Source organism: Miniopterus schreibersii (assembly GCF_964146895.1).
Source record: "Miniopterus schreibersii genome assembly, chromosome: 5".
Taxonomy (NCBI): Eukaryota; Metazoa; Chordata; class Mammalia; order Chiroptera; family Miniopteridae; genus Miniopterus; species Miniopterus schreibersii.
In genome coordinates, this window is record NC_138106.1 from 44,721,640 (window position 1) to 44,743,295 (window position 21,656).

General features: G+C 49.9%; 2 protein-coding genes across 2 annotated transcripts; one reads left to right on the forward strand and one right to left on the reverse strand.

Moving 5' to 3' along the window:
• The first annotated feature begins 763 nt into the window (after positions 1-763).
• PIGZ (phosphatidylinositol glycan anchor biosynthesis class Z) lies at positions 764-19,391 on the forward strand. The gene is made up of 3 exons (XM_081137686.1): positions 764-1,120; positions 13,639-13,849; positions 15,911-19,391. Exons 2-3 carry the CDS (start codon positions 13,732-13,734, stop codon positions 17,464-17,466), a joined length of 1,674 nt encoding a protein of 557 aa, XP_080993812.1. The 5' UTR covers positions 764-1,120; positions 13,639-13,731; the 3' UTR covers positions 17,467-19,391.
• A 1,466-nt stretch (positions 19,392-20,857) lies between these two features.
• NCBP2AS2 (NCBP2 antisense 2 (head to head)) lies at positions 20,858-21,595 on the reverse strand (the record flags this gene model as incomplete). The annotated part of the gene is made up of 1 exon (XM_081137688.1): positions 20,858-21,595. The coding sequence occupies one exon, from the start codon at positions 21,593-21,595 to the stop codon at positions 21,296-21,298; it is 300 nt and encodes a 99-aa protein (XP_080993814.1). The 3' UTR covers positions 20,858-21,295.
• Between the last annotated feature and the right edge of the window lie 61 nt (positions 21,596-21,656).

A 21,656-nucleotide genomic window follows, 5' to 3' on the forward strand; every position in this document is an offset into this window, starting at 1 on the left:
TTACTGCATGTAAATAATATCTCAATAAAATTGTCCCTTTTTTTAATGGGAGGGCTGCTGTGAAGCATGAAGGAGAACACGGGTGAAAGGATTCTGCTCAAGACCTTCCAAAAAAAAAAACACATTCATTTTGGAGGCAGGGAGGGATGCTCTCCTCTGTGCCATTTCAGCCTCCCCGAGAGGCTTAGGGACATGTTCCCCCGCGAGAGGGCAGTGTCCCCGCCGGCTGGCCACCGCGTTCCGTCCGTCGGTACCTGGCGAGGGCAGGGACCCACAGCGACCCCAGGAGGGGACGCGCTCCGCCCTCCAGCCCCCCGGGCGGTGGTGTGTTTTGCGCACACGGACCTGGAGGGGTTGGTGGCGGCGCCGCGCCAAGCGCTCTGCGCCCATCGGCCGCGTCTAAGAGCCTGGCATCGGAGAAGGGAGCCTGGGCTCCCGGGCACACCGCCCCGGCTGTCGGGCAACCTTGGGCCAGTCACCTGTCCCCACTCGCCGGATGCAGAAGGGCAGCCGTGCCCGCCCTGGGTTGCTTCCAGCCCGGGGGTAACTGAACCTGCCTCTCTGCTCCGCTCCCCGAACAGGGCCCGCGCCTCCATCGCCCTGACCTTCTTCCCCGCTAAGAAGCAGGTCATCGAGCTTTAGCAAATTCCCACCCACACAGAACTCGACATTTTTATTTTGAATGACAAAAGCAGTATGGCCTAGATTCGCGGTTTCATTGTCTGCGGTGCTAATAAGGCGGCTCACCAGCCGCGGCTCGCCCAGGGGGGGCTGCTAGGAGAAGCGGGGCGGGGTATCAGTCACCGCCGGGCGTGCCACGGCCCCAGGGACACGGGACCCCCGTAATCTCCCCTACCGTGGCCAGAGCCCGCAGTCGGGCCGCGGGGGACGCGTGTGGGCAGCCCCGCCCCGCGCGCGCTCGCTTGTCTGCAGCCCCGGCGCCCCGCCTGGCGCACTGCGCGGTTTGTCCAATTCCTTGGACCCTGCGGAGAGGAGGCGGCGTTGAGGACGCGCGGCCGGCTCTGGCCCCCGGTCCCCGCGGCTCGCGCGCTCCGCCCCGGGCAGGCTCCCCCGCCCGACCCGCCGGCGCCGCAGGTGCAGCTCGGACGCAGCGCGGGCGGTGAGTCTGCGGGCGCAACGCGGCCGAGCCTGGGAAGGTCAAGGCGGTGGGCGAGGCGCGGGGGCGAGGCGGGGCGGCCGGCAGCCGTCCCCGTTCCCGGCTTCGCCGGCTGCCGAGAGGCCAGCAGATGCTAGAGCCCGGGAGCCAGGCAGGGGAGCCGTGGACTCCCACCTCCCCGCAGGCAACTTTCCCCAAGCCGGTGCCCGGGCTCGCAGCACTGACTTGCCACAGGCTGGGGCGGACGGGAGGGAGGACTGCAGCGACGTTTCCAGGGAAGGGAGGCTGGGGTACACTCCACTTTAGAGCGCGATGAGGACCGAGACGGAGGCCTGGGCTGAACCCCGCCTGCCCCGGGCCGCGTTCTTGGCTGCTTTTGGAACTTCGCTTTCTCCATCTATAAAATGGGATTGTGATGCTACCTCCCAGGGTCTGTTAGGATGAAACCAAAAGACTCTGCAAAGTGCTGAGCAGGAAGCCTGTGGAAGTAGATAAATTCACATTAGTTTTAGCAGGGAAGAATCTCCATTTCTGGCCTTGCAGGGTGCACTTAGGCCAGGGGTACAGTTTGCTTGCCCTCCGGTGGGCAGCGCAAACCCGCACCAGAATGTTACTGGCCATTGGACCTCGGTTCAGCAACCTTGGTACTTGCGTTCTGGCCAAGAAAGAATTCAGAGCCAAGGCTCGAAAGAAAGTGTAATTAGAAAGTCATGGGCGTAGAAGTGAGCTGTAGAAGAAATGGGCTCAGGAAACAAGTTACAGAGGCAAAAGAAGGGCCCTTGGAGCTCAGGGGAGAGAGAGAGGGAAGGAAAGCGCCCCTGGGGGAAAGGGGCTGGTGTGCTCCACACAGGGAGCCCTGCTGGGTCCTCCAGCTTGAGGGTCTTTACCTGGAGGTCTCAGCGTCGGCATCAGCTTTCCAAGTGTGTTCTCTAAGGGTCATGGTCTCTACTGATTGGCCTGCGCCAGGGCAGGGGGCATTAGTCAATGCAGCTGGAACTGATGTCAGCCATGGCCTTGCTTGTCTGGTTTTACTGCTTTTCTGGGCCTGGAACTGAAACCCAACTGAGGCCTAGATGTTATCCCCGAGGAGTTAATGCTTAAGGGAGTGGTCATGCAAGGGCCTGCATGGGAGTCCCCTGAGGCCACTCTCCCACCCCTCGTTCCCCCTCCAAGGGGGCCTACCCCATACTAGCAACAAGCCAGGGGAGAAAGGTCAGGGGAAGGTCGGCACCACATGACCAGCCTATGCTAGGGCAGGAAGTTTGTCCTGGGGGCAAGTCCTTGTTCCAGGTTTGTGGTTGCTAAGCCCTGGGGGCTCTCCACCCTGGTGCTTTCTGTTCCTGGCCCGTCCGCCTTGCTCTGCTCATGTCTGTCTAACTGCCACCACCATTCGCAGAGGTGGAAGTGAGCTGTAGAAGGAATGTCTCGGGAAACAATTCCAGAGGCAAAAGAAAGGCCTCCTTGCCCAGGAGCCTCATGGGGGCATGGACAGGGCAAAAGCCCTGTCTCCAAGGATGCTCCAGGCAAACATGCGGCCAGCACCTACCCTGCTTTGGCTGGTGGCTGTCTGGGTATTTGCATGGGATATGGCAGGGACTATGGCAGTTCGAAGGCAAAGCCATTCCTCGGAACCAGCCACCACGCCATGGCTGCCATGCCGGACCATACGGGATAAAGGCCGGGTCCCCGCCGACAGGGGGCGCCCACTGCGCGCGGGAGAAAGGTGGGGCGCCGCGCGCCGCAGGGGCCCTGTGCCCCCGGAAAGACCGGTGCCTCGGCTCACACGGCGCTAGGCCAGCGGGCTCCCTTCGGGCCTCTCGGGGCGCTGACGCGATCGCCGCCCCAGCGCCCCCAGCCCGGTGCTCAGGCGCCCCGTTGCCTCTTTGCTGCAGCGCTGCGGGGAGGGGTCCCGCCCGGCTGCCTGCCCGCACACCCCCCCCCCACGCGCGGGGTGCCCGCGCCCCTGGTCATCAGCCCCCGCTCCCCTGCCCCACAGCTGAGTCTCCGCAGCCCTGGGCCCACTAAGGCCTCGGGCCGCTGCCTCCCGGTCGCCGCCCCGCTGCGCCGGCAGGATTTGGCCCCTCGGGGCAGCTCAGTGGCCCCAAGGGAGCAGGCTCGCACCCTGACCGCCTTTGGGTGAGCAGTTGCCGCGCGCTGTGGCGTTGGCCGCGCCCTTTGGGCACCAGGCCAGAGCCGGCCACAAGGACCCCTTCTCCAGCCAGGCCTCGGCCTAGGACGCCCCGGGATGAGCATCGGTGGGTCTCTTTCTGGAGAACATCGTCGCTTGTTAAATTCAGTGCCCCGCTATGTTGCCACCTCCTCCGGGGACCTCCGCCTCTGCCCTTGACCTGGCCCCGCGGTGGGCCCACCCAGGTGGACTGAGGGACCGCTGAACCCGAATGGATCCCAGACCTGGGGGACCTCGGCCAGACAGGGCAGAGAAACAACCAGAAGGCCCAGCGTGGAGGGCAAAGCCTGGCACGGGGTCCTGCGGAAGTGGAGTTAAGGAGGGTGTCTCTGGTCCCAGCAGTTGAAGCAAAATGGATAATGAAGGAAACCACTTATGTGTGCTTTTAAAAAAAAAAATAAAAATTGTTTTCACAACAACCCTGAGGCGGGTAATATTGTTACCCTCATTTTACAAAAAAAAATGGGCTTCAAAGAGATTAACTGCTCTTTCGCCATGAGCAAGTGACAGTGAGGATTTGAAGCTGGGTCTAGTCGATGCCAAAGCTGCTCTTAACCTCCTTATACCCATAGCTGGCAAAGAAAGCAATGCGAGCGAAGGCGCTGAAGTGAGAAACAACGCAGAATAGAGGAGGGAGCCAAATGCCATTGCATTGTATTTTAGGGGTGGTATTTTAGCATCCATTCATTTATTGAACATTTGAATTATTTCCACTTTTGGGGCATTGTGAAAAATGCTCCTAAAAACATTTGTGTAAAAGTTTTGTGTGGACACAATGTTCCCATTTCCCTTGGTATATACCTAGGAATGGAATTGCTGGGTCATATGGTAACTGTATTTAATGATTTGAGGAGCTCCCAGACTGTTTTCCAGGTGGCTGTACCCTTTTCACATTCCCACCAGCAACGTAGGAGGTTCTGAATTCTCCAGATCATGACCAGCATTTGTTGTGATCTGGCTTTTTGATTCTAGCCATCCTTGTGTATATGACATGGTATCTCACTGTGGTTTTGATTTGCATGTGCATCTTTTTTTAAGACCAGGGAAATCTTTTCCAGAAGTCCTCCAGCAGACTTTCCATCAAGCCCCACTGGCCATAATGGTATTAAATACACCTTCCTAAACCAATCACTGGCACAGGATATGGGATTACCAGTGAGGACTCACCTCCTGGTTTGGAGCTGAGCTGTGGACTGCCTCCCCTGAAGCACACAGCCCTCCAGAGGAGGGTGCCTACTCTGACAACACAGATGATAAACTGGTAGTCATTGCTCCCCCCCCCCCTTTTCTTTCTTTCTTCTCTTTCTTTCCTTTCTTTCTTTCTTTCTTTCTTTCTTTCTTTATTTATTTATTTATTTATTTATTTATTTATTTATTTACCTATCTATGTTCTTGTGGGAGGGAAGGTCATCAAGTACCTGGGCTTTTTGATGGATTCAAAGGGTGACCAGATTTGGGGCTAGGGCCTTAGTATCACAAGGTCCAGAAGAAGGGTAACAAGGGCCCCAAGGCATGAAGTGGGAGGGTGAAATCAGTATGATGGGGCACATGGTCAAAGAAAAGCAGTGGCTATGGGATGGAGTTTCTCTTGTATGGCATTGCTGGTTGTTGGCCAACTGAGAAACTCTGGAAGTCTGTGGGGACAAGCACAGGGGGAGGGTGCTCATCTCGGAGTCCGCCCACGTATCCCCTGCCCAGCCAACCAGTAGTAATGTTCTTTCAGCGTATGAATAGTCTCCTCTGAGGCAGCAGCCTATTGTCTACAGCCACCTCTGATACCTTATGGCCAGAGTCCAGTACAGGAGTTAGCAGAAAAATCACAGACAAGGAAAAGCTAAAGGAGTTCATCATCACCAAACCAGTTTTACAAGAAATGTTAAAGGGGCCGCTTTAAGAAGAAGAAGGGGGAAAAATAAAAATATGAATAATAAAATGGCAATAACTACATACCTATCAATAATTACTTTAAATGTAAATGGATTAAATGCTCCAATCAAAAGACATAAGGTGGTTACAAAATAATATTGAATTGTAATAGTAATATAATATAAACAATAATTGAAAAATAAAATTTTAGATCAAAAGACACAAGTAAAGAGATGGAAAAAGGTATTTCATGCAAATGGAAATGAAAAAAAAAAGCTGGGGTAGCAATGCTTATATAAGACAAAATAGACTTTAAAACAAAGGCTACAACGAGACAAAGAAGGACATTTCATGTACAATAGCCAAGATATGGAACCAACCAAGAGCCCACTGATGGATGATTGGATAAAGAAAATATGGTACAGCCTTGGCCGGTATGGCTCAATTGGTTGAGTGTTGTCCCACTGCACCAACAGGTAGCCAGTTCGATTCCCTGTTAGGGCACATGCCCAGGTTGCAGGCTCAATTCCCAGTAGGAGGTGTGCAAAAGGCAGCAGATTGAGGCTTCGTCTCCGTCTCTCTAAAAAAATAAATAAGTAAAAACAAGTTTAAAAAAACAGTCAATAGCTTTAAAAAAAAAAAGAAGATATGATATATATATATATATACACACACACACACACACACACACACACAATGGAATATTACTCAGCCATAGAAAGAATGAAATCTTGCCATTTGCGACAACACAGATGGACCTGGAAGGTATTGTGCTAGGTGAAGTGGGTCAGACAGAGAAAGAAAAATGCCGTGTGATTTCGCTTACTGTGGAATCTAAAAAGCAAAATAAATGAACAATCAAAACAGAAACAGGCTCATAAATACAGAGAACAAACTGATAGTTGCCCGAGGGGAAGGGGATTAGGGGACTGAGCGAAAAAGGTAAAGAGATTAAGAAGTACAAATTGGCAGTTACAAAATAGTCACAGGGATGTAAAGCACAGCACAGGGAATACAGTTCATAAGTTATATAAATGTCTAACCACTACACATACACCTGAAACTAATATAATATTGAATGGCAACTGTAATTGAAATTTTTTTTTTATTTTAAAAGAAGTAAGCAGGAAAATAATATATACAAGGACTTAGGTACTAAAAATTATCAGGTGTACTGGAAGAAAGGGCTGTAGTTTGGGCCTGCAGGAAAGACCCCTGAGCACGTAAAAGTAACTCGCTAGAGAAGCTACCATTTATGTGACAGGCAACTGTAAAGGCCACCTTGGAACTCAGTTGGATTTAGTAACACAGCCCTGTTGCTGAGAATCAGGATGCTACATAACCAGAGTGGTGTCTCGCTACCCACAAAGCTGGCATTGGACACTGGAGAGCTGCTGCAGGAAAACTCCATGTCTCCATAATCCTGTTTGCCAGGAGAAAACAATGAAAACTGCAGAAGTGTGGTCTGTCTCACATCTGCTTCCTAAATTCTTAAAACCCAATTTGCATAACCCAATTTCTAGGGAATCTACAAAATGTAGCCTTTTGTTTCCCAGCCTTTATAGCACAGAAAGACACTCTAGAAGGAGACAGGAATCATGAAAGGAGCCCCTGTTGTCCAATGACATGCAGCGCAGGAGCCTGAAGTGGCCATTGCGTTTGACAATTAGGAAACCAAGGAGGCCATTGAGAGGCCTGTGTCGGCGCGGGGGGGGGGGGGGGGACAGCCAGGCTGCACTGGAAGAACAGTAAGCAAGACGCGAGGAGTGAGGTCAGTGGGTGTGGGCGCTTCCAGGCTCCCGCAAATGGAGGAGAGAGGTGGCCGGCAGAGGGCACGTCCAGTTTCAAGGGGAGTTCGGCTGATTTTTCTAAGCCGGTGCGGAGTCCAGCGTGTTTATGGATGGAAGGGGAGGTGCCGGCAGAAGAGAACAGCGGGAGCAAGTGGGTGCAGCTGGTAGGAGGCGATGCTCACGCTGGATGGGAAGATGCTCATGGTATTTTGCTAAGTGACAAAAACATATTCTAAAGGAAACACTGTATAATTTCTTTCCTGTTTTAAAAGTATATTCGATATGCTGAAAATACTGAGTTGTCAGACAGCCCTCACAGAGACAAAATTCAGTTCCACACCATGGCGCGTGTGGCTCAGTTGGTAGGAGCACGGTCCGGCACACCCACTGGCCGGTACACCAAAGGGTCGAGGTCTGATTCCCAGTCAGGGCACAAACCTGAGTTTCAGGTTCGATCCCCAGCCCTGGTTGGGGTGTGTGTGAGAGGAAACTGATCTCTCTCTCTCTCTCTCCATCTTCCCCTCTCTCTAAAAATCAATGAAAATGTCCTGGGGTGAGAATTAAAAAATTCAATTCCACTGTTGCAAGGCTGGACCACTGCGATGGAGCAGCCCCAGCCAAGGGCCCAGGTTTGGGCAGGCTGTGTAGTAGCTGGAGGGGCAAGATAAGGGTGGGAGAGGGTGGAATAGAGGGCAGCAGACCTACACTCTTGCAGGCCATATGGCCACAGGCTGGTTTACTCCATAAACCTCATGCTCAAGTCATGATCCCAACTCACTCACCCTCCCGTCCTCTGAGGAAGAGCCTGCCAGCACTTCTTCCAGAACCAGCTTCAGAGGCTTAGGCATAGCATCTCCCATCCCACCTGCCACATCATGGAAAAGTCACTAATGTGATCGTAACACAGTCTATTTCTTATGCCAACCATATGTATGAACACACACACACACACACACACACAGCAGAACTGTGTTCCATAAAATTCCAAGAAAATCATACATCAAAATGTTAATGGTGTTTTTCTGCGTGATAGGAATTGAATTTAGTTTCTCTTTTCTCCTCTTTTGCTTATTGTACTTTCTACTTTTCCCACAACAATCTTGTATTACTTTTATAAACAGGAAAAAAATGAGGTTGTTAAAAAGCATGAAAGTGGAGGGTTGTCTTTGAATCGTAAAATAAATAAATTGCTAAAAATAACTAAATGTTTGATAAAATAATATGTGAGCTGAGCCAAAGGTAAGACATACTCAGGCATAAAAGCAGGGGCCTAGAAGTATGCAAAGCACTAAAGCCAGATTTGGACTCCAGGACTAGATGCACCTGAACATTAGTTTTTGCAGTGTCTTAGGACTAAGAAGACAGATGATACAGCCTTGTGCAGACCCCGAAGACCAACAGGAGACCCCTTCAAAGCTGAGACTCTGTAGGGCTACATTCTAAATATAAAGATGACCTAGAAATAAACTCTTCTATCCCAGAAGACTGCAAGGAAAACCGCTTTTTGGGGATCCTGATGCTAATCAAATTGGGGAGAGGGTTCTCCCTTGAGAATTTGTATCTATAAGCCTGCCCTCCTGTAGGTTTTCAACCTGAGTTCACATGATTAGGCACCACCTTCCCCCAAAGGAAAAACAACAACCAACATCCTAGGAGCCAATAATATGATTAATAATGGTCCCAGACTTTTAATGCCCCCAGGTCCCTGACTGAAGCAAGTATTAATCTTTTTCAATGGAACTCAAAATTTGCCTTCATTCCTGGCCTCAAAGAATTTTCACAGGTAATGTTCTGGAAAAAAAAAAGTGAGCAGTCCCCAAATAAAATACTTCAATAATATACAAATAAACAAGGCACTATGAGTGAGAACCAGCCAAAACAAGACATCAGGCCCCGCTGGCATGTGTCAGCAGTTGAGCATTGACCTATGATCCAGGAGACGGTGGTTCAATTCCAGGTCAGGGCACATGCCCGAGTTGCAGGCTCAGTCTCCAGCAGGAGGCATGCAGGAGGCAGCCAATCAATGACTTTCTCATCCTGGATGCTTCTGTCTCTCTCTCCCTCTCCCTTCTTCTCTCTGGAATTAATAAAATAAAATAAAAATTTAAAAAAACACGCAAGACATCATATTTGGACCCCCAGAAACTTCCAATGTTGGAATTATCAGATCTAGTATATCAAATAAGTATACTTAATATAACATAATTAATAAAATGGAGCTTTAAAATATGGCAAAAGAGCCATATTTTAAAAAATTAAAAAACTCCTAGAAATGAAAAATATAAAATTGAAATTTAAAACTCAATAGATTTAACAGCTGATTAAATACAGCCACAAATTATGAAATTAAAGTTCTTATACCTTTACCACACACCTTTTAAAGTCCTCACACCTTTACCAGTACTTTTCCTAGTTCCTCTGCTTTGACAAGCTTGTCATGTGTCCAACCCTAAATCAGTTAGTGTGGCCAGTGGGATGGGAAATGGTATTTGCCTTAAACCATTCAGGGTCTATTCCTGGGTTTAGGGATGGGATCAAATTCCAAGCCACATAGCTGATGTCAACTATAAAACAAGAGTTAAGTAGGCATTCCATCACCAAAGGGATTCATTCGAGAAAAAGAAAGGATTGCAATCCAGCGGGTGCAGACATGGGGAGCCACGTGCATGAGGAACATGTACTGCTGTGAAAGTGTCGCATGCTAACCAGCTGGCCACCCGAGAGCTCCTCCCACAGGCCCTTCTGATTTCTGTCCAGGTTAAGGTCTCTGTCATAATTTTAACACTGAAAGTTGGCGGTATGGAGTGAGGCAGGCAGTTCGTAGCGGGGATTCTGAGCACTGCTCCTTGGGGAAGGAGGAATAGATGGCGGGCACTGAACAGATGTCCCCTTGCTGAATGTCTTCTGTTGCTGCGAGAGAAAACAGTGCAGACTCGGGACCCAGGCTTGTTCTGTCACGACCCACATCAGTGAGGGCAGGCTGGCTTTGTGTTCCCAATCAGTGCAGTGGGCTTGGTGTTTTAGTCTAATCTCGGAGTACAAGTTCTGTTTTAGAGAAAAGCTTGAAACACGTGCATAAATGTATCTAGGCAGCTGTATTACCAGTGGAAATGGACTCTTGCCATGTCGTGAGAAAGGAATTTTAAAGGGCATGTGGGAGAAATTTAAGCGTAGTGGCAAGGTTTATTGGGGTGAAGGGAAATAATGCATCCTCGGGGATGTGGAGGGCAGGCAACTGCCCTGAGATCCCTGATAACCCTCCAGATATTTTCTTGGTTTTGGAGAAGGAACAGGCTTTCGTGCAAACCATCCAGCCTACTTCCTGAGTTGTCCCGGGCTAGACTCCGCCTCTTTCTGTCACCACTTTGGCTCCTACTGTGCATGCCCTGAAGTTCTGCTGCCTCATCTAGTTTCTGCTGCACATGTGCTTACTTCCCCCTGCACCATCTCAGTTTCTACTGGGCATGAGCCTAAGAAAGGAATTTTCCCTGCTCTTTGTATCCCCTCCTGGGTAATCACAGCTAATGACCAGTAGCCCAATTCTTCCTGCCTGTTTGGGGGATGAAGTCCCCTCGGCAGAGGGGAGCCTGTGAATGCTGTGGCTTCCTAGTGAATCAGGCTCATTGTCTGATTCAGCTCCCTACTGGATCAGGCTTAATGTTCAATTCCATTTGCTCCCTTTCTTAACTAACTAGCTACCTGCACTAACAATTGACTAACAAAGTCCTGTTTATTTTCATAGCCAGTGGAAGAGCTACTTAGAGGATCTCCAAGAGTGTCTGAAGCGGCTAGGATTGTATTATTTGTGCCTCCACTAAAAGTAGTAATAGCAACCTCAGATTGATCACTTAAGTGCAAGCTCTATATACTGAGTGCCCTTGGTGCATCGGCTCTTTTTTTTGTTGTTATGAATCCTCAGCTGAGAATATTTTTTCCATTGATTTTTTAGAGAGTAGAAAGGAGGGAGGGAGAAAGAGAGAGAGAGAGAGAGAGAGAGAAACATCGATGAGAGAGACACATCAATTGGCTGCCTCCCATACACACCCCGACGAGGGCAGGGGATTGAACCTGCAACCTTGACCGGGAGTCAAAGGTTGTGCGAGGCCCTAACCACTGCTCAGGGCCGTGCATCAGCTCTTTAACTCTCCTTCAACCCCATGAGGTTTATATTGTCATCTAGCCTTCCCAATGAGGAACCTGAGGTTTAAGATATAAATAGCTGGCCCAAGGCAACACAGCTAAAAATGGCAGAGTCGGAACTTGAACCAGGCCTGCAGGACCCCAAGCACTGATACAGTGCTTTCCCCTTGCCTTTGTCCCTGGCCCCCACCCCTCCACTCCGTCCTGCAGTATTATAATTGGCTGCTGATGAAAACAAATATTGTGCATTCAATCTTTGCATCCCAGCACTAAGTTTGGCCTTATCTGCTGTCTGAAAACTGCTCTAAAAGTCAGTATATTCATGGGCTCTGGAAAGACAATCTGTACAATTCAGTTGGAAAATTCAAGCAAAGGCTGCAAAACATACCTTCCAAGTCCTATGAGGTTTTAGTGAATATTGTCAACATACAAAATGCCCAAACCTATGAAGATTTTTTTTTTTAACTGTAGGCTGTCCCAAAAAATGTATACACATACTTTGAATAATTATAAAAGCAGTGTTTATTAAAATATATTTCATTTTCAACACTGAACTATCAGCTGTTAAAGTGTGTATACATTTTGGGGGAACACCCTGTATTTTTATTGATTTTTAGAGAGAGGAAGAGAGAGAAACATTGATGTGAGAGCAGAACATTGATGGGCTGCCGCCTCCTGCATGCCCCCCGCTGGGGATTGAGCCTGAAACCTGGGCATGTGCCCTGACTGGGAACTGAACAGGCAACCTTTAGGCAAACAACTGAGCTACACCTGCCAGGGCTAAACCTGTAAAGAATTTTCATAAGATTTTATTTGAGCCAAACTGACGATAATTGCCCTGGAAAGTAAGATGCCACAGAGAAACGACAGTTTGCAATTTCTTTTCTGTATTTGGAATTAAGGAGAGAAATAAAGAAGATTAAATAAAGGTGGGAGAAAGCAAGGCAGGGATCAGATTACAGGACAGTTAACAAGATACGTGCTCTCTTGAGGGTGGTTACACCTTGGAGGAATATTGCTTCAGACATTTCACAGGTGTGTTAACCTAGGGGTGGGGAACGTCTGGCCCGAGGGCCATATACTGCTGGTGAAATCATTTGGTCTGGCCCTGCCAAGGCAACCTCAGGTGGGACTCAAAATTCAATAAATTTAGGAGCTTTTTCCCAGCTAATTTTTAAACTAATTTTTAAGTTGATAATTTTGTATGGCCTGCGGATATGTTATAAATATTCAAATGGCCCTTGGCAGAAAAAAGGTTCCCCACCCCTGATAGACACAAAAGAACAATGGACAGGAATTCGAAACTTATTACATCACCACTTTTTCATCCACAGCATCAAGAGGATCCTTGTCAACATCTGCCAGACTCCTGTTCCGCTGCTTCACTTTGTCTTGTTTCTTCTGTTATGATATATCACACCTGGAAACAATAGTTGTTTAAGGCCAGGGTTTAAAATATCAAAGTCAAGGAGTCAGGAAGTGGTCACCATGTGTATTTCTGAAGAAGTGACAAACTCGTTTTCAAACTCGTTTTTCTGTTCACCAGAGACGATACATGGGTGCTGATATATAGACCCACTAAGCAAAGGGCTCAGGTTCCGTTACTCTTTGGGTCAAGGAAGGAAGAACCCCTATCAATAGGTGTTATATAAGCAAGTTCTTGGTCTGTCCGGGCTGGGTGGCTTACAAACAAGAGAAATTTATTTCTCACAGTTCTGGGGGGTGGGAAGTCCAAGATCAAGGTGGCAGCATGGTAAAGGACCTCCTCCTGGTTCATAGCCAGCGGCTTCTGGCTGTGTCCTCACACGGTGCATGGGGTGAGGGAGCACTGGGGAGGCTCATTTATAAAACACTGTCCCCATTCACGAAGTCTCCGCCCTCATGACCTAATGACCTCCTAAAGGCCTCACTTCCTGATTCCATTACATCAGGCTTTAGGATTTCAACACAGGAGTTCGAGGGGACACAGACATCCAGACTCTAGCAGGAAGTTCCCATCACTTTCTCAAATGTAGGTTCCAGGGTGTCTGAAAGTTGGAGGGAGTGACTGGAGACAACAGAGTAGAATGTACTGCATTTTTGCAGGGAATTGGATGGAATCCATTGAAGGTTCCGAAGTTTTTAGAACTGCAAGAGACAGGCTGTGATGCTTGCCTATGGGTAGGAGCCGTGAACAGGACTGGGGATGTGAGAGCCTAATCCTACTTGAAAATGTTATATTTAGACACTTACCAAAATGTCATACTAGCAAATATCATATTTAGCAAATATTATATTTAGACACTTAGCAACTATGGTTAGCAACTAACCAGTTTACTCAACAGAGGTCTCAGTTTCCCCATCTGTAAAATGGAGATGAGACCCAAAGGATGAAACGAGATATACATATAATCTTTCTGGTACTTAATAAGCACTTAGTATCTAGCAGCGGTTATTATTACCATTTTAATTGCACATAGATCCCTTTTGAGTTTGTTCAGATGATTGAACATATTATAATTTACATTATAATAACTAACAAATGTTATCCTTAGCAGATACAGATCTGTGGATCCAGAGTGGCTTCTGTGGTAGCTGAGAAGTATTTCGAGGCTCTTGGCTCAGTGTCTTGGCAGCAATTTGATCTGAAGATGGCATCCAGGGTGCTGTGGGGCAGCCTAAGCCTGCTCCGCCTGGTGTGGTGTCTCCTTCCACAGACAGGCTACGTGCACCCAGATGAGTTCTTCCAGTCACCTGAGGTCATGGCAGGTAAAGCACCCCATGTGTGGTTAGGATAAGTTGCAGCAAAGTCTGGACTGGAGCTGATTGGATATTTAGTGGGGAGGGAGAAACATGTCTGTGTAGATGAGCAGTAAATCCATGAGCCTCTCGGAATAAGAACTTGGGAGTGGGGACTTCACATCTCCTTCCTGAGTGGTGACACTGACCTTCTGGATGATACTAATGAAATGCCAGCCTTGTTGATGTTTTTCTGCTTGGATCAACAGTCCAGGTTACTGGGAAGAGAAGTTGTTTTCTGCTTCTCAGTGGAAGGATTTGAGTTGGGCTTCCCCCGTGGGTGGGAAAATTTACACAGGGTTGTAATCTGAGGTAACAAAACTTTTCTTCTGTAGATTTATATGAGGGCTGAAGGAACTCAGATCTGGAATGCTCACTTGTTAGAGCTTATCTGCTAGGCGGTGTAGGGCACATCATGAGGATGGTTACCAGGGATTTTGAGTCTTTTCAGATGCCGTGGGCACATGGCTTCCTCCTCAGGGTTCAATATGGCTGCTTGAGCTCCAGCCATCAAGTCTAAAACCAAGTCTTTCCAGCCATTGAAGAAGAGATGGGCATGCCTGTGCTATTCAAGGGCATTTTTGAAAGTCACATACCTTTTGCCCATTTCCAACCCATTAGACAGAATGTATCACTTGACCACACCTAGCTGCAAAGGAAGCTGAAGAATATAGCCTTCAAACCTGATGAAATGTCCTGCTAAAGAGGTTAAAGAAGAAGGAGGGAATGGTTATTGCGGAAATATCCAACTATTTTTGCCACAGGGCTCAACAAGTGGATTTAACTTGAAAGATCCAGGCTTCTTTTCCACACTTTTTAAAAAACCTGAGCCAGTAAAAAGCAGCCAGATTGATCTGACCCTAGATTTCCTGTTTCCCTTTTCACCTTCTGACGTAGAGAGAGAATGGCTAAAAGGCTGGAGGAATAAGTAGGAGAAACAAAGAGCCCTAAACAAAATCAGCAATGTTATCAAGCATGAGAAGTTGTGGGCTCAGATGCACAAAGTAAGAGTTTGTTTCCTTCGCCCCCACCCCTCAGAGCTCTGGGATACGAGGCGCAGGATCACAGACTGGCCCAGGCAGCACGTATTCTTTTAATTGCATAAGTACTGCTTGAACATATTCTTATGAAAAATTTAAATATAGGCAAAACTAAAGTCACTTTTGACCATAGCCATAATTGCTTGCTCCCTTGCCCCTTCTCACAGTTCCTGTCCTGGAAAACAATCATAATTACAGAGATGGGTTTTTATCTCTGATTTTGGAGACTTTAAATTCTGAGGAGAGGAATTAAACCTCCCCATGATCCTCCCCATGCACCCTGTCCAGGGCACATTGTCACCTCACGTCCCAGGCATGGTTCCTCCCGCCCTCCTCACAGGTGGGGCCTCAGAAGGGTTGAACTACCCCATATTCATTTCTGTTGCTGCAAAACAAGTCATCACAAACCTAGCAGCTTAAAACTGTTAGTTCGCCGTTTCATAAGTTAGCAGTCCTGCATGGGCTCTGCTCAGGGCATCGCAAGGTTGAAATCAAAGTATGGGCTGGGCTGAATTCTTGTCTGGGAGCTCTGGGGGAAAATCTACTTTCCAGCTCATTCTTTCTGTTGGAAGAATTTAGTTTATTTCCGCAATGGAACTAAAGCCCCCATTTCCTTGCTGGCTGTGAGCCAGGGGCTGCTCTCAGCTCCTAGAGACTCCCATGTGCCTTGCCAATGGCCCCTCCATCTTAACACAGCAATGGGGCATCGAACCCTCCCAGTGGTTTGAATCTCTGACGTCCTTTTCTGTCACCAGCTGGAGAAAATGCTCTGTGATTATGTCAGGCCCATCTGCATTATCTCCCTATCTTACGGTCAGCTGTCCCCTGCGACATAACCTGATCACAAGAGTAAAACCCATCATCTTCACAGTCCCAGGGATTGCGTGAGGGGCGTACATCAGGGGGCTGGAAAATCTTGGTGGCCGCCCTAGAATTTTGTCTACCACGTCCTCTGAGCTTGGAACCGGCTCACCTGTGCTTCTCTCCGCAGAGGACATCCTGGGCATAGAGGCCGCCCGGCCCTGGGAGTTTCAGCCCAGCAGCTCCTGCCGCACGGTGGTCTTCCCGCTGCTGACCTCTGGCTCTGCCTTCTGGCTGCTCAGGCTGTGGGAAGAGCTGGGACCCTGGCCTGGTCGAGTGAGTGGCTATGTGCTGCTGGTGGGGCCCCGGCTCCTCCTCACGGCCCTCTCCTTTGCCCTGGACGTGGCCGTGTACCGCCTGGCCCCACTGTGGAAGGCGGAGCGCTGGAACGCCCTGGTCCTGCTGTCTGGTTCCTACGTCACCCTCGTCTTCTACACAAGGACCTTCTCCAACGCCATCGAGGGACTACTCTTTGCATGGCTGCTGGTATTGGTATCCCCTCGTGTAGCTTGGAGCCCCTCACCCAAGAAGCCTGCTCCAGGCACGTGGTGGCACAGCTGGCTTCTCGGGGGCATCGTGACTGCTGGCTTCTTCAACCGACCCACCTTTCTGGCCTTTGCTCTGGTCCCTGTCTTCCTCTGGGGCATCTGTGGAGCCACAGGCCCTGCCTTCAAGTCACTGACCAAGGACGCCCTGGGGCTCCTCCCAGGAGCAACCCTCACAGCAGCAGTGTTTGTGGCTGTGGACAGCTGGTATTTCTCCAGTCCATCTAGATCCAGTTCCCTTGTCCTTACACCTGCCAACTTCTTGCACTACAACCTAGACCCTCAAAACCTGGCGAGGCATGGCACACATTTGCGGCTCACTCACCTGGCAGTCAATGGCTTCCTGCTCTTTGGGATTCTGCATGCCCAGGCCCTGCAGGCTGGGTGGCAACACCTCCAAGGCTGCCTCCAGGCCTTTGTACAAATGGGCTTCCTGAGGGTGCTGGATGCCCGGAGCCTGCTGTCCAGCCCCAGGTCTCACCTCCTGCTCCTCTACTTCATGCCCCTGGCCCTGCTGTCCGCTTTTAGCCACCAGGAGCCTCGGTTCCTGATCCCCCTTCTGGTCCCCCTGGTCCTGCTTTGTAGTCCACAGACCCAACCTGTGCCCTGCAAGGGCATCCTGGTCTTCTTCAATGCTCTGGGTGCCCTCTTCTTTGGCTGCCTGCACCAGGGGGGCCTAGTGCCTGGCTTGGAGCACCTGGAGCGGGTGGTTCATTCACCTGTGCTGCCAAATGTACCTACCCACTACACGCTCCTCTTCACTCACACCTACATGCCTCCTCGGCACCTCCTGCACCTCCCAGGTCTGGGGTCACCTGTGGAGGTGGTGGACATGGGTGGGACTGAGGATTGGGTTCTGTGCCAAGCCCTGAACAACTTCACCAGACAACCAGCCTGCCAGGTGGCGGGTGGGCCATGGCTCTGCCGCCTTTTTGTGGTGACCCCTGGCACCACCAGGCCTGCCATGGAGAAGTGCAGCTTTCCCCTCAAGAGTGAGACACTTGTGTTTCCCCACTTGACCCTAGAGGACCCACCAGCCCTGTCCTCCCTGCTGAGGGGCGCTTGGAGGGACCATCTCAGCCTTCACATCCTGGAGCTGGGGGAGAAGCCCGACAACACGACACAGAATCCGCTGCTGTAGGTGAAGGCACCACCCACCTTCCATGTGGGCAGCTGGGCTGGGACAGAGCCCTGATTCTCTTCCTTTCCTTTCCCTTTACTGTGCACAGCCTTTGGCTGCTTTACCTTCTGGGTAACCTGGCACCTTTTCCCTCTCAAAGGCCAAAGATCTGCCAGTCACGGCCCTGATTCCAAGGTCCCTAAAGAACCTGGTGTAAGCAATGGTCACTGTGATGATTTAAACATATGATAGCACCTGGTTGTGAAGAGACAATGACCTACTAATGACATTCCTGAATGACCTCCAAACCTTCCAGGATGCCTTACCTCTTGCTGTCATGACAACCCTTTGGCTTCCTAGACACCTAGAAGGGGCAGAGTGGGGATGTAGAGGGAGTAGGTAGCACAGATTCAGGGGACCTGAGTTCTAGTCCCTGGTCTGCCACTCACTGGCTGTGTGAGCTTGAGAAAACCCCTTCCCCTTACCCAGCCCACTTCCCAGCCTATAGGATCGATGAGGTTCTCTGAGGTGTCTGCCAACTAACACTGTGCCATTCTTGGGTCTGCAGCACATGTCCCCTGGGTAGACAGGCATGTCTCTCCCAGAGCTCTTTAAGCATAGAAATGGCTGGTGGTGTATTTAATTGCACTTTGGTGCCTGCTGCCTTAGTGTTTGTTTTTTTACCAAAAAATAAAAGTAGTTCTGGAATATTTCTCTTCACGTCCTCCTAACCCCCGTCTGTGAAATCAGTGGGATGCTTCAGCATCTCACCCTTTAGGGATTGTTCTCCCAGATAAAGGATATTCTCCCTTTAAGGATCATTTTCCCTCCTCAGCCCGCCCCAGCGAGACTGGAGAACATACAATGCTCGATCAGCACCGAGCAGCACTTGAGACAACCTGGTGCTCCCAGAAGCCTTTCTTTGTAAATGTGATCTGGTCCCTTTCCAAGCTCAAAGCCCTTGTCTGAAACCTCTCCTCACAGGATGGAGAGCAAACCCCTGCCAGACCAACACCTGTTGCTTTGATGGAAGCCATCACACCCGAGCACATTGCTCCCACCATAGGCACCCTCTACCCAGTCCATTGGGAACATGAGGATCTGTGGCACTATACCTGTCCTCATCTCCCCCCTCACACCTCTGCCATCTCATGAGAACAGGCGCACAGGCCACAGAGATCAGTGAGCTGGAGGTCAGCACGGAGGAGAACCTATACGAATGACCAAAACCAGGTCCTTCTCTAGTTCCGCCTTCTGCTGGCTGAAGCCTTGGGTCATCTTAAAGCTACACCCCTCACAAGCATGCTGCTCTGTGACTGCTGCTAGAGTCTTAGTGCCGCATCTTCCTCAGGACTCCAACCCCAAGGAAAAGTCAGTAGTACACTGGTAAATGTATAGTAACCTTTTCTCCGGGGGAAAAAAACACACCCCAATTTGTAGCATTTACCAATTTCTGTGTGTAAATACTCCCACATGGTTGATTTCAAACTACTAAAATGATGTCACTGAACTCCAAGTTGGAAGGAGATGCCAAAGGTCTACTCCCATGAAAAGTATAAGCTGGCTCTAGCACACTATTGGATATTTCCCTCCTTTAAACTCTAGAGACCCATTTGTGACAATTCATTGTTCTTCTGGCTTGTTTCTGCTACGAACCTCTGACTTGTCTTCCTACCCCTTAGTGCTTAGCATCATCTCTGGCAAATGATAAGCACTTATTTTGCAGCCAAATATGGCATTTCTGTCCACAGATATAAAACCAAGTGCCACTTTGGAGACATCCAAGACTCTAGGGTCCCACACTCCTTCAGGCTTCTGTCTCTTCCCTTCCCCAGTTGGATCCACAACCTCAGAATTCCCTGGAGAGACTGTTGGTGTAGCAGTCCACATAGACTGTGGTGGTCTGAGCTCTAATAAATTTGTCTGTAAAGTGTGTGCATCCATGTGACATCAAATGGTGAGTTGGTGGCCCACGGTGTGGCTCAGTTGGTTGGAAAAGGTGAATTGGAATTGCCCTGCAGGATGAGGGGGTGAGTTGCTTCCCTTTCAGGCAGAGCTCAGAAGAACCTGAAAGGCATGCTGGGAGATTGTTGCCAATGGGGAATGGGGGAAATCAATTTGGTCTGTTTCTTTAGTAATAGGGTAACTTGTGAGAAGGAAAGCCACTGAATACAAACACTGGAGGCTTTTATAATGAAGTGGGGAGACATCCCAATCACCTCCAGTTGGAGCAAAAAGGACCCGTTTTCCTCTCTGCTCCCAGACTCCTTCCACAGACATGAAGGAAACTTGGTTCTTATACATTCCTTCCACCAAAAATAAGTGCCCCTTCTCTTGATTTCTTTCCTTTTTCACTAAATGACCAGTTTGTCTAGAAATTTCATTGCTTCCTACACTTCCTTTTTTGTCTCTTCTAGAAAAGGACAATGAGTATGCTTGTTTATGGTGAGCGTAGGGGTTTGGGCTGGTGCTGCTCTGATATCCAGAGACCAATGAGGCAGACAAGACAGTAGAGTGAACAAGCTCTTCAGGCTCATCACTGTAAGGCTCCAAGGAGAATCCAATGAGTCGCCTCCAGTCCGGGAGAAGAAGGATTTCTCCTCTGATGGGAGGTGAAAAGAGTAGAATGCCAAACCAGGACTTTGGTCATTCTGGCCTCAGAGGGTTAAATAGCGCCTCTGATGGGAAGATTGGAGGTTGGGATGCCAAATCAGAAGTCTGACCATTAGGAAAGTGGAAGACAAGCTACTTTAGTTCCTCCATCTCCAGGGTAGGTCGACAGCCCTATCCAGCTCCTTGTGACTAACAGAAAAGCTAGAGTATAAATTCTGTTTGGTTACCAGCCAGCCTAAAAGCTTCTCCTGTGGCTCTGAGTTTTCTGGATTGCAAGAATAACTGTGTAGCCTACTCAGAGGTGATCAGAAATTCAGTCAGAAGCCTCAAATGACAGGACATTTCTGTCCACAGTGCATTTCCTATTAGTGGGTCCATTAGCTGCACTATAGTCTTTAGATTGCATCCCTGACCCTCTAAAATGGGGAATAGGAATCCAAGTAGCTTGTTCCTTGGTAGGCAGTAGCCCGAACACCCAGTGGTGATGGTAGGGAGTGGGGAGGCAGGCACTGAAGGTCAGGGTACATGCCATAGAGAGCTAATTATGAACTTAGGCCCTGGAGTCAGAGGCCTGTATTCACACCCCGCTCTGTAAGGCCACGGGCAACTTAAGAAGTAACCTACACTTCCTCATGTGAAAGTGGTGGTAAGGATTAAGTGAGATAACCCACAGAGAGTGCAACTGGCAAGTGCCAACACAGAGTAAGCACTCAGTATGTGTTAACTAGTACCACGGGCCTACAGTCCCCGGGAATCCTAATCCATCTTGCCAGAGAAGTACCACACTTATACCCATTACTCAGCTTGCACATTTAATCAGAAGATTTTGGCATCTGCTGGGTTGTCTTTCCATCCACGATCTCCGCTGGAAATAGTTCCCTACTACATCAGTGCAGTGGCAGCAGCATCTAGCAACAGTTTCAGTCCCATGAGCAGGGGGCAGACTCTCTTCCGGGCAGTGGCACGGTCCATGGCTCTCTGTACGCGGTGTATCTGGGCCCACCCTATCTCCATGTCTGTTAGGCTTCGGCGGCTTTCTTCACAGTGTGCCCTGTCCGATCACAGGCCTCACAGGGTATGTCCGTTTGGCCCGGGCAGTCTGATGAGGGGACGTCTGTAGGACGACATGGGTCAGGATTCGCAGCCATGCGCAGTGCCCGGGATGACTCCTTGGCGCCGAGGCCCGTGTCCAGCCCAGAAGGGAAAGCGGACGCTCTCGGCCCGGCCCAACCCGGGTTTAGTGGTTTGCGCCCGGGCCTCTCTGGCTACCTGGTGGTGGCCCCGCGCGCTCCCGGAGGCCGCGGCGTAGCTCCTGAGTGAAGGTGTCTCTGAAGCGGGCAGCGCGGCGGCCCAGGGAACCCGAGGGCCCAGCCGCGAGGCCTCGCAGCCGCCGGGCCGCGTCCTGGCCGCGCAGCTGGGCCTGCAGCAGCGCGAAGGCGGTGAGCTGCGCCGCACGCCGGATAGGCCGCGACTCGGAGAGGCGCTCCACCAGCTGCGGGCTGTGCAGCAAGACTGCCAGCAGCCGTCTCAGAACCATCCTGAGAGCGATTCGGAACCCGGAGCGCGCCGCTCTAGTTTCTGACCGGCGGCGCCGGACA